The sequence below is a fragment of the Crocodylus porosus genome, unplaced genomic scaffold (genome assembly GCF_001723895.1).
Source record: "Crocodylus porosus isolate Cpor-Errol unplaced genomic scaffold, CroPor_comp1, whole genome shotgun sequence".
Taxonomy (NCBI): Eukaryota; Metazoa; Chordata; order Crocodylia; family Crocodylidae; genus Crocodylus; species Crocodylus porosus.
In genome coordinates this window covers 37,698,170-37,711,024 of record NW_017728911.1, presented here as the reverse complement: position 1 = coordinate 37,711,024, position 12,855 = coordinate 37,698,170, and the positions used below count along the sequence as shown (strand labels likewise).

At 40.9% G+C, this 12,855-nt stretch overlaps 1 protein-coding gene across 1 annotated transcript in view; it reads right to left on the bottom strand.

Moving 5' to 3' along the window:
* Window positions 1-837: 837 nt before the first annotated feature.
* DIS3L (DIS3 like exosome 3'-5' exoribonuclease) overlaps window positions 838-12,855 on the bottom strand; it is a 28,743-nt gene continuing 16,725 nt past the window's right edge. Inside the window, exons 9-17 of the mRNA XM_019533846.1 lie at window positions 12,267-12,428; window positions 10,953-11,200; window positions 9,914-10,006; window positions 7,992-8,525; window positions 6,524-6,678; window positions 6,246-6,424; window positions 3,619-3,764; window positions 1,721-1,895; window positions 838-1,631 (exon numbers count right to left, since the gene is read on the bottom strand). Of these exons, the coding sequence (XP_019389391.1) occupies window positions 1,323-1,631; window positions 1,721-1,895; window positions 3,619-3,764; window positions 6,246-6,424; window positions 6,524-6,678; window positions 7,992-8,525; window positions 9,914-10,006; window positions 10,953-11,200; window positions 12,267-12,428 (2,001 nt within the window). The 3' untranslated portion in view covers window positions 838-1,322. The remainder of the gene's footprint in view (window positions 1,632-1,720; window positions 1,896-3,618; window positions 3,765-6,245; window positions 6,425-6,523; window positions 6,679-7,991; window positions 8,526-9,913; window positions 10,007-10,952; window positions 11,201-12,266; window positions 12,429-12,855) is intronic.

Here is a 12,855-nt window from a genome sequence, read left to right as displayed (position 1 = left end):
GATCATCTGAGCCCAGCTAAGTAGGCATCAAGCCTCCTCTTAAAGACTCCCAGGGTAGGAGCCAGCACCACTTCCCTTGCAAGCTGGTTCCAGATCCTAGCTGCCCTGACCATGAAGTAGTTCTTACGGATGTCTAATCTAAACCTACTGTCTGACAACTTGTGGCTGTTATTCCCTGTTATGCCAGGGGGCACGAGGGGAAACAAGGTCTCCCCCAAACCCTTCTGGTCCCCCCTAGTGAGTTTACAGACGGTCACCAGGTCCCCCTCAGCCTTCTTTTGTGAAGGCTGAACAGGTTCACCCTGCTGCCCCCTGATCATGCGAGTGGCCTCCTCTGGACCCTCTCCATGCTGTCCGCATCCCTCCTGAAGTGCGGTGCCCAGAACTGGATGCAGTACTCCAGCTGTGGCCTGACCAGTGTGGCAGTAGGCCCGTTCAGAAGCTGAACTACACTTGATTTAAGGATTGATTGGAAAGGCTCCTGCCTTTCACAGCAACTATTTACTTTCTGTTCTGCCCTCCTGTACTTTTGAAACTGTCCCATGTTTCTGTTCAAAAGGTAATAGCAGGTTCTTTGAACGTCTCATTTTAGGAAGAGAATCAGTTCAACAATTGAGTAATTCTTACAGTATGGTAGTACTGCAGAAGTTAATGAAATGAACATTACATACAGCAGTTAAACAACACCTGTAAGCAGACAGTCTCTTCCCAACTTATTGACGTTCATTTGTTACATCTTTTCATATTGATAGTGGACCCAGGCTTCCTAAACCTGCCCTTTGCTAGCATGTTGTAAATAAATGGGTTTCGGCTAAATACATGAATGTTCTTTAAGGCTATGTTTATCAGTTACAGTGTTTTATTGGATAACTGACCTAGGTAAAACAATTAAAAGCCACTGCGCAATCTGCAGAAACCTTACATGGACAAGTAGCATCTGTACTAATACGTTCATCACTGGATATCGTTATTTATAAACAAATACAAAATTGACTTAGATTCCTTTTAAAAATCTAGTTAGAAAAATAAATTCCAAGTAGCTCTTAAATCAGAATCATGAGTTTTTCAGTAAGATGAATCTCTGACGAGGTCATTTAAGTCTTGAAAGCGACAGCTCATTGTGCATCTAAAACACAAATTCAAGTTTGTTTTCATCAGGTAGAAATATTACCTTTTATCTAAAATAAATACCAAAAGTTTCTCAATTTCCTAAAACATCAGTTTTAAAGATCAGTACCTCCTTTTTTTAAAAAACAGGATTTAAAATCGAGTGAAGCTGCTGAAGTGGAATACAGCAGCATGCAACAAGACCATGTTACACTTCATGCTCTGTTACCAGCTGATACATCTAACAGATCCAGGTCTCTGATTTCCTCCAGTAGTTGATACAGGCTAGTTCCCTTTGTTTGGCAATATTCCTGATATTCTTCCTGAATTATTTCAGCCCTGGCTCTTTCTTGGGCAAGCTGAGCTTCTTCTGCAGACTTGGTTACTTCTTTCACTAAGTCACTTTTCATTACATGGGAATTCTGAGAAACGTCAGCGTCCGTTGTTTCGTACGGTGTGTTGCTAACTATCTCGAGCTTGAGGGTGTCAGCGTGGCATCGGGAAGACTGCCCAAGTATTTTTACCTTAGAAAGAGAGTACAGAATGTTATTTCCTCCCCACAAGTTGTGCACTTAGTAATTCCTTTAATTTTCTTCTAAATGAAGACACTTACTGTGATGTGTTCAAACAGACTCAGTGTAACAGATTCTCCAGCAGTTGTAGTGGAGGTAATTCTGTTTTGGAAGTGCTGAAGAAAACCGGGCTTCCATTCACAACTCCCATCAGACTGACAAGAGATGACTAAACCCTCCTTATTTTTCAGATATGCAGGAGCTTTAATTCCATACCTATAGGATAGAGAAAGTGAAAGTAAGAATTATGATTTTTCATACAAGGAATCAGATCAGCAAACTAATCTTATTCATAAGTTTATTCTAACTATACAGACCAGGGATTTGGAAAGGGAAAGATACAAAACTGAAATAGGTAACTACACTTGCAGAATTTTTTTTGAAGTGGAGTTTATTCTTGCTTCAATATCTCTTTGTCGTCTTACCTTCCCCTAGTTAACCAATGTGGAAGTCTACCTCACCACCTCTATAATCCACAATCAGGGAGCAAGGAAAATCATCAGCTAATCAAACCTAATTTTCCAGTTGAGAGAGGAAGAGACCAAGTTATCCCTGCAATTCCAGCAGCTCCTGGTCCTTTGGGGTGTTTATACAAGCACTCTGGGAATGGCAAGGGGGCTCTTTAATTGAAGTGGCTCTGAGACCTGCTCTAAAAGCACCCAGAGTGTCCCCGTGCTGAAAAATGGTGGTAGAGGTGCTTTAACTAAAGCTCATTGAACAAGTTTTAGTTAAAGTGCCCCTGCTGCCATTTTTCAGCATGGGGGCAGTGATACGTGAGAAGCAGAGTCAACTGAGTCTACTCCAATGCTCTGTAATTACAGCACATCAGAGCATCCTCGCTGCTCATGTACAGACACCATTTGGGGCTGGGAAAAGCTCTTCTAACAGTGAAAGGCAGAGCTGTCTACTGCATAACAGCAATTCTTATTCCTACTCATGCAATTCAGTACAGCTGAATTCTGCTAAAAGCAGAACATTTAATAGATTAACTTAAAAATCTTAATGTAGTGCAAAAAGCTTAAAAACAGTTTCATATAAGGACTGCTCCACAGCACATGAGAGACTGCTGCTAATTACAAGCTGAAGGGTTGGCACAGATAAGTGCCTGTCTATATTTGTTTCTCTATTCTGGTTGCTCTCACAGGATCTGTTCTATGACTAGCTGTTGGTCCACATAAAATGAGCCACAAATGCTTTCAACTGATATATGCTGGATTTTTGCTTGTAGCCATGTTAGTCTAAGGACATAGGCCAGCAGTGTTCTTTGGGTGAATCTGATATCTTTTACTACACCAACTGAGTAGTTGGAAACAAGTTCTTTACAAGCTTTTGGGCACAATCACCCTATATGTACTATGCTTTCTCTACCCAGAAATACAGATGAGACATTGCAAGAAAGGCACAATTGCCATCCTCACTAAGAACATAAGAACTGGGTATCAGCTACATGAAACAGCTTTAAGGAAATGAATTGGGTGCAAAGTAAGAGACAGCTAAGGAGGGTGCAGCTTTAAACTGTTTCCTTCCCTGAATACAGACCTGCCTTTTGTTCGATTCCCTTTCTGCTGCTCAAAAATATACTTGGAGTGAAACACTTGAATTCTTTTCTTTTCCTGGGAGAAAGTGAGCTGAAAGGGGTTGCTATGACACAAATTGCTCTGGCAGTTGCAAGGATAGCGAGGCAATGGAAGGCAGTCTGACCGCTCTTTTAAGTTAGACTTTTAAGTATTCAGAATAGGTAAATACTATATTCTGTAGCCTGAATTAATGGATAGAAAGTATTGCTTCCAACCAGAAACAGCTGAAAGTGAAACCTAAGCTTGCTGCAGTTGGAAAAGGGCTGTGCGAGGTAGTTCAGCCTCCCAACCAGCAGTGTCCCTCCAAAACCCCAGTGACCCCATGTTATTTCTAGACTAATTATAAACTCTAATCAACTTACCTTGGTACAAAAACAAGCACACCATTTGTTCGAATTGAGTAAATAACACCATCTGCTACACAGCGCTCATCAGCTTCAGCAACTTTGTCTTTGAAATACATACACTGGAAAAGCTCAGTAGATTGCTTCTGGGCACGTTGTGCAGCCTGTGAGAAGGGAGAACCCCCATGAAGAGTTTATGATCATAATAAATCAATGTTGCAGAAGATGATTTGGCTTTCAAGTTGTAAATTTCTAGAAGGGTCATTTCATTATTGTATTTTTATAAAAATAGACTTATCTACTCCAAAAGCTGGCAACCTTTTGCTGCAGCAAGCTGCTGCTGGCAACCCAGCTCCCTCCTGTGGGCCACAAACCTAAGCATCCCCCCTGGAGTCAGCAGATGGTGCAGAGGGAATCCAGCGTGACCCTGGGGGTACCTCTGCTGCTCTGGCCACAGGGGGAAGAGTGGGCCGTACACCCTAAGGACTCCTGCCCAGCTGCACCATGGGGCTGATTCCCTGAGCTACTGTTGGCCATATCCCGTCTCTTCCACAGGCTGCCATCCATGTCCCTGCCCCAAGGTGGGAAGTACTACATGTAAAAAAATGCGTGGTCTTCAGCTGCAGCTGTCTTAAGGAGCCTGTTACGTAAATACCACGTTCCTGGTGCAACTAAACCCTATCTAAGGAGCAGCCAATCTGTTTAACAGTTACATTCAGAAACAGAAGCAACAGAAGTGTTGCAAGTCCATTGGGTTAAGAAGCAAGACTCCTTGGATCTATTCCCACCCATGCTGCCTACTGACATTAGCCTCATGTTTTATCTCTGTAAAGCCAAAAAGACAGATACGCTTTCATGTTTGTATAATAGTACTACTCGGATAGAACGTGCATTGTTCACTCGGATATAACTGAATATGCTGGTAGGGTCAGGTTGACAAGTGGTTAATTCTGCTTGGTTTCAGGGAAATCTATAACAGATCCTTTTCCTTTCTGTTTGCAAAAGGAAGTCTTTATTTCCAACTCCACTCCCAGGGGAGAAGCTGGACTAGGTGAATCTAGCTGGAGCAGAGGATCAGGATTGACTCCACTATAATCAATCTACAAAGCTCCTCAGGAGTCCCTCCTTCAGGAAGGCCGTTTCTGCCCCCGCTTCCACCCTGACCAGGTTCCTTTTCTCAAGCTCTGTATCTTAGACTGAGACTGGTTTATGCATCAGCCTATTTTTAGCTAGAGTCTGCTGCAGGACCCAGCCCCTGCTGCTGATACAGAAAAATCACCGGAGGAGTAAAAGGGCTTCTTGCCAACAGAAAGACAGCCAGTCCCTGCAAGACATCCCCCCCAAAAAACCCCACTCAATTTATATTCCCCTTTACCATCCCTTTTCAAAAGTGATGCAAATTCAGCTACCCTTTAAATCTAAATTACCTATTTGTCCCTTACAGATCTTATCACACTATGTCCCCACAGATTTACAACTTCATTAGTTGCTCTGTTAAAAGCTCAAGAACAGGAAAATTTGCTTATATCAGCAGAACTTGCCTGACCTAACTTAGACTCTGAACTGGCAAAATGAAACTTTCATTTCATTTGAAGAAGTCGAGCATGTACATATAGGCAGGGGCACTGAAAGGTGTTTTTTGAAGGTTCGTTTTTCAATTATTTAACCCAAGGTTGGGAGAAGGCAACCTATTCTAAGAATCAAGGTGTACGTATTTTTTAAAATCCTTAATACTTCAAATGCTGAGAGCTCTCAAGTTTTAGAAATGAAAGTTTTCAGTTCTGGTAAAATAGTCGAGAACAGATGGAAGAATAAAGTTGTTTCATCAGAGGAAATGAAGCATCTTTAACCCTCTCATAATGGAAATAATTAGTAGTGCAACAGCTAAGGAAAGGAAACAAAGTAATTAATAAAAAGCCAGTCTCTCCTCAAATACATGCATGGCCCAAGCCAGAAATACCGGTGTTTACTAGACTGGAACATGGACTCCAGACAGAAAGTTCCTGGCTTCTTAGCACATCAATATACAGAAAAATACAGGGAAAGAAAACATGTTGGTATTTTTAGTCTGGCTTTAAGTGTCTCTTGCCACTGATGCTGCTTGCAGTGCACAATCAGCTTGCGCACTGCTACTGCACTGTCAAAATACTGAAGAGCTCAGACAACAAGAGAGTGCCAAGCTGTGCTGTGGGCTTTTCAAGCCCTTCTGACTCCAGAGCCTTCGATAAAAGAAACATATTTAAACAATGATAGGAGATTTTTAATTAAGCATGTTCAAACCTAATTACTTCTTAAACTATTGGAGAGGTCCCAGGCAGCATGCAGACGTATTAAATGGCTGTTCTGTACAGGTGCAGGAAGTAATGTCTTTGTTCCCATGCTTCCATCTGCACTCAAGTGGGCTCAACATCTGCATGCCTGGTTATGCATCATTTTTGTGTTTTATGGCCCAACCAGAGTGACAATTTCAAGTTTTACTTGTATTCATTTGATTCCTATCTAATTTTGTATTGAATTAAATTATTTTAATTAGAGGGTAACATGAGTGTATGTAACTGTTGCCTGCAGGGGCCCCAGTCAGGATCATCACCCCACAGGAGATACTGTACAAAACCCTGCCACAAAACCCCATTTGCCCATCTTACCCTGTTTCTGTTATTAATATAGCTGCACAACTCATCAAGATCTTTGTTGCTGAACAAACTGTCCTTAATATTTTCTTTTGTGTCCTTTAAAGTGGCTGCTACTAACAGTCTGTGGACAGCAATATCAGCATATCTTCTAATTGGAGAAGTGAAATGGGTGTATTTATCTAGGGCAAGTCCTATGACAAAAGACAGCAATGATGAGAAAAAAGAAGCCATTAGAAACTCAGCATTTAAAAACTACATGGAAACGTAAAAAAGGGACAAGCAATAGGTACCATAGTGATGAAATTCTTCTTCAGAACAAGAGCCAGTGGAAAAGTAGAGTGCATTGGACATAGCCTGAGTAGCCATCGATCGCAGCAGTTTGTTCACAATTGGATCTAAGGGATCATTTGCTCTATCCAGAGAATCAGCCAGGGCTTTATTAGACCTACCAAAAAGAGTTAATTCTGAATAAAATAATGCCATTGTTGAATATTAGACCATACAATTAAAAGCAGCAAGGCAACATGCCATTTATGTAGCATTAACCAGATGGCATTCTGCATCATTATTAAAACTTCTCTACAAAAAAAAAGTTCAGGAGCAGCTTTGGGAAGCCAGACTTCATTTCAACATTTCCTCTCTGCGCCTCGTGTGCATAATATGAGGAGAGGAAGGAGTGGAACACAGGGGCTGCTCCACTCCTACTTTGACAACAGCCTGTCACAAACAAAGGCAGAGTTTCATGCACTCTCAAGACAGTGCATCCCCCATAACATTCACTTGGCAGCACCCTGGTTGAGAACCACTGGTGTGCTGCTTCAGCTGACCTCACTGGTTCTCAGCTGGGGTGCTGCTGCCACCACCGCATCCACGTGAAACAGCCCACGTGCATTGTTCACAGGCAGGTATGTCTAAGATAGGCAGAAGCACCCACTCTTGCTGAAGCCCTTCCTGGTCTGCCCCCACTTCCCTCCCACACTCCTCCTGGAAACAGACGTGTGGGACAGTTCCCACTTGCCTCTTTCCACAAGGAGCATGGGGGAGCAGACCAGGAAGTGCCGCAGCAATAGCAGGCGCCCCTGCCTGCTTTATGCTTATCTGGCTAGGCACAATGTGAACGGGGCAGTTGCAAGGGCTGCCACAGGGGTGGCACCTGTACCACAGCACCCCTAAAAGGGTCTCACAGCACCCCAGTTGAGAACCACTGCCGCACACCTGTCTGTAGATGGCGAGGGATAAGCTACAGTGCCACTAAAAGGAGGCAGCTATGGATGCATAGCCTCTGCTCCTGCGAGTTCTGGAAGAGATGACGTACACAGCTCTGTATTTCCTCCTGTAAGTTAGACGTAAATTAAATCTGCTTAAATACTTATATTCCACTGAAAATTCTTTACTCAAAGGAGGACAGACTTTCGGACCAGCACTGGAGGAACCTGGGTGCAAATGAGGCTCAAATACAGTTTTAAATTTCAGTATAAACTAGTCTGGCTCTTTCACACTGACTGGATGAATAATGTTTGACAATTAAAATGCTTCTGTACCATTTTGGTCTGACCCATCATTCATCACCAGACTGGCAATCCCAAACTGCTGAAAAGCTATGTTAAAAAAGCTACAACTATTTTTAAAAAGCATTATAAAATACCTATTAAAATTCTAATTTGAATTTAATCATTGTATATATCCAGCTCTGGAGTTAAAATAACTAATCACTGGAATTTTTCTTCAAACACTTAAATTAAGAGAAGTAAACGGTACCATGTGTCTATGACAAAGCCTTTAGCACTGGCACATTCTCGAAGTTCAGAAAAAAACTCTTGTCGTGGAGGAGGGTGCTGACGTAACAAGGCTTGTTGCGGAAATTTCTCCCAAATCTTCTTTGCCACCCAGTGGTTGGCAAGAATCATGCATTCAGCAACAGTCTCATGCACCTCCAGTGGCTGCTTAGGGATGAGGTCGTGAATGTTCTTCTTATCATCCAGCAGCACTCTGATTTCCACTCCTTCCAATTCCAGCGCACCACAGCTGTCACGTTTAGCCCGAACATGTCGAGCTATATCAGTCAGCTTCCCTATTGCCCACACCAGTTCATTCAGCTTCTGCTGTCTAGTTCTCTCATCCAGTTCTTTGAGTTCTAGGATCTCATCAACACCACTCAGGTCTCCATCTAATAATCCTTGGGCTGCCTCATAGTGCAGTTTGTATGCAGATCGAATAATGGTTCTGTTGTACCAGACCCTCTGTATTTCATAAGAAGTTTTATCCAGTTCCCACATGACACTTACAGCATACCTGAAAAATAAAATCACAATGTATTTATTTAACAGTACTTAGTTTTTACTCAACTTGAACTTGAAACATATCCAAGTCTGCAGATTCTTTTACATTTCTTGTACCAAAAATTCTCTTTGACTTAATAAAGCAAACGGGGCATCAGCAGTGTCTTTGTTTAATGCATTTGCCTTTCACCCTTCAAGATGGTGTGTAAAATAAATGAAGAGCAAGCATATTTAGTATTCTATTACTCAGCTACAGCACTCTGGTGTAAGGCAGAGCTCTCCAGCTTCTGGCCTGCAAGCTGTGTTTAGCTGCTGTTTCCTGCCACTGCTCTGCCAGGGTCTCTGGGTCCCCTGCTCCTTCCTCCAGCTTGTGCTTTTTGTTCCTAAGCCCCTGGAGGCAGGGCAGCATAGCCTGGGAAGCCCACAGAGCCCGCAGCCCCCAGCTGCTCAGAAATTGGACAGCTTGCAGTAAGGCATCTTAGTGAAATGTGCAAAACATCTTATTCTTTGTCACTTTTAAACAGGAACAAAGAAAGAAATCTATGCTCTTACAATAACAGCTTTGTCAGCATTAAACATATCCAAAAAATCTTTTTTTTTTTTTTTTAAACGGAGAGAGGTGGGAATTACAGGAATTCTCCAAAGAAGATTCTTAGGTACCAACAACTGTTTATTTCAGGAATAAACTTTGACAACATAATGTTGCAGTTTGACTGAACGCTAAGCCTCATTTCTTCCAAAGACTTGTGTACGTGCTCAACTGGTTAAAAGGATTACTATTAGAAAATAAACTATTTCACTACATATATAATTCTTTGAGGATCAGGGCATGGACCAATATTTCCACAAATGAAAAGGTGACTTTTTCAAATGCATGCAACTCTGCAATTTTGTTATTTAGACAAGTGTCTACACATGCATTAACATGCTTTAATAAATGCACATTAAATCTAGTACCTCTGTTGTGAGGTATACTAAGAAAATGGGCATTAGCCTATCTTAATGCACATTAACTACACAGTATTCAAATGATGCTTAACGAGCATTAGCCTATTTTAATGCATATTAACTAAATAGCACATTTTTATTGATGTTTTAATGTACATTAAAATAAACTAATGCACATTAAGGCACACCTGTGGATGTGCCCATTAAGTACTAAACCATATGCAATAAAAATACATCTTAAAAACAACCAACCAACCAACAAAAACCTAAGGAAGAATTCCTTACTGGTTTCACAAAATTACTTGTACTCTGCTTGTGATCTTTATGTGTGTGCTCTCAGAAACGTTATTCTTGGAGGTCTGTACAAGGGATTTACTCAGGTAACTACTGGTAACAATAATGAAGTTACTCGTATAAATCCCACATTAGTCATAAATATTATGAAAGTCTTACCTATCAACTCCACTAAGAAGAGAGCATATGTCAGCACTCAGGACAGAGGGTAGCATGTCATAACGACGATCGGCTAAGTAATAAGTTGTCGCCCTGAGGATAAAGCACATTTATTGTTCTCTTCAAAGGGACTCATTGGTGTACATCTCTCAAGCAGTCTGCAGCATAAGCACAGCTTCAGCAAAACAAGATACAAATCTCAGCATGATTTTAACAGGTTAGTTTTACACAATACACACAAGAGCAGCAATGTACTCAGGTTATTTAAATATTCATTTACAAAATATGGGGCAAATCCTACTTCCCTCATGCACCATCAACTTTCATTATATTTTCAGGAATGAAGCGATAAGGCCTAAGCAGTCACATAAAACAAACTATTCAGAGGCTCTATCTAATGCACTTCTGCCAATTATCAACTACCTTACTACTCTGCAGCTGCATAAAGCAGTCTATTTAAAAAAATTAGTTCCAAAACTAAAAAAGGACTGCCGTATGCAGGAAATGAAAATCCAGTCTCAATATCCTCAGTTGCAAATTTTTCAACTAGGACAGAGACATTACTGTATTCATGTAATGGGGGCTTTTTTCTACCTTCTGTAAAGATACATTCCTTCAAAAATAAACAAGGGCTTTCTAATTATATCTAAATCTTGATAATTGAAACAGAACAATGACCAAGACTTAATCATATCAAATACTGCTAATTAAGGATATATGATTTCAGGAAATGAGAAAGAAGCATTTCATGCATAAAGAAGCAGCTAAGCCCACCAGAAGATATTTATTTCCACAACAAATCCTTTCTTCCCCCGAGGCAAGCACCAGGTCCCTATTGGCCAGTTCTTTGTAGGGAAGCCTACCGTACTACTTCATCTATTTATTTTGAGGAAGCTATTTTTATAGTCACCAACTCTTTAAGAAGAGCAACAAGCTTCTTATTCTCAGTAATCTTTTTACATGATTTAGGACAGCCTCAATATAAGCTTCCAAGTTCCCCTCCTGCAGTATGCTCTGCACTTCACAGTAAATAAGTTACCTTGCTCTAGCCTCAAGATCAGTGTAAGAATTTACTGGCACAAAATGGGTTACATCTGCAATATGGACACCTAGCTCTAGGTTCTCATTGGCTAATGTTCTAACGGAGAGTGTATCATCCACATCTTCACAGCCTTTTGGGTCAATGCTAAATACTAAATGCGTATCCCTCAAGTCAACACGTTTCAGTTCCTCCTCTGGATTCACCCTCCACGGATTCTCCAAGGTGCTGACTGGCATCTCCGACATCTGCACAAATAGGATATTGGCAATTTGTAAACGTATTACAGATAAAGGTTACACTATATTTAAAATGAGCTTTTTCAGGGACACAACAGTAGCTGTATTTATGAAGTTGTTGTAATTTTTCATCCAAGAAAGGCAACTCTTATAAACATGTTTTCACTGCATTCTCCAAGTCCGCCCATCATGTTTATCTTATAGAATGCATCAATTTCCTTGTGCTTTAAAATAGTGTTCCTGCACAGTGATTTTTGGAGACAAGTACCTAAGTATTAATGCAGTTCTGGTAAATATGAATGAATTTGGTCTTTTGCATCTGTCTACTGTGCTTAGTTTTAAACGACTATAAATATCAAAAGCGAATCAAAACTTCACAGGGCATTAACCCCTTCCCTAATAATGTAACTTGGAAGTTTTGACAGTTTTTAAAGCACAGATGTATAACATGCAGCCCACCACAGCAATCCCAATGGCCCTCCATATTTCTGCATTAACCACTGTATTAAACAAAAGAAATTTTAAAAGTAAAACAGCAAGTCCTGTGTCCTCATCACATGGCAATTCATCAGTCTGTGCATAGATGATCCACTTTCCCACACCCTGCTAACGTGCTGAGGACCTGCATCAGGTCAGAGCCAATCCCGTAAGTGGTAGCTCTCGACTGGAAAGTGCACCTTGCAAGCAGCCCTCAGAATTTGATTTGTCCACCCCTACCCTGAGGAGTCCTCAGATCAAAAGACAGTACTATTTCAACATTCCACCTAGTATGAAGATCCTAAACCAGAGGTGCTCATATTTACAGTGCAAAGTACATTTTAACACAGAGTTTATCTCAAATCACTTCACTGCGATTTCCAAATCCATTGTTTCCTTGGGACAAACACAGTGATTACATACTTGGAAAACTGACATTAGAAAAGTATCCCATTTAATTTTTAGAAACTGGAAACAGGTAAATAAAAAGGCACTATGTTGGCAGCTAACTCTTCAAACCATCAGTAGGTCCCCTCTCCTTAAAGAGCAACAATTTGAGAACCAGTGTTAAAGAATCCAGTTAACCACAAAGTCTAACCTGTACTTCAGAGAAAGGAGCAACAGAAATGCCGTTCTCCACCAGAATAGCTGCTATTTCCCCTTCGAGATCGCCTATTCGTCCTAGAACTCGTACAAAATGTCCATTTGGATATACAGAAGTTGACTCCCAGGTATCAATGCGCACAATAACCCTACAATCCTGTAGGGAAGCAATAATTCTTATGTTAGAACAGCAATTCATTATTAAAAAGCAATCAACATAAATGCTAATCAAGGGGCAACCTGTGAAATCCAAAGATTAGCAACTCTAAAAATAATTTTACAGACAGAAGAAAATATTTGGGGAACTATGCAAATAGACACTGAAGGACATTTGTTTCTCCTTATGAAAGACCATTCAGAAGCATTTAACAAAACCACAGCTTTAAATGAAAAGCCAAAATACATATACACTGCATTTATGCACACCCTAGACTCTAACCTGTACAGGGAAAGAGAATCTGTGAACCTAAGCTGCTTTGTGAAGGCACGCATTCTGCCCCTAAAACACCTCTGCTGCAGCAAAGTATCTGGGCCACGTTGTTTTAACTTGAAGTGTGCAGCATCAGTCAAACTATACTACACAT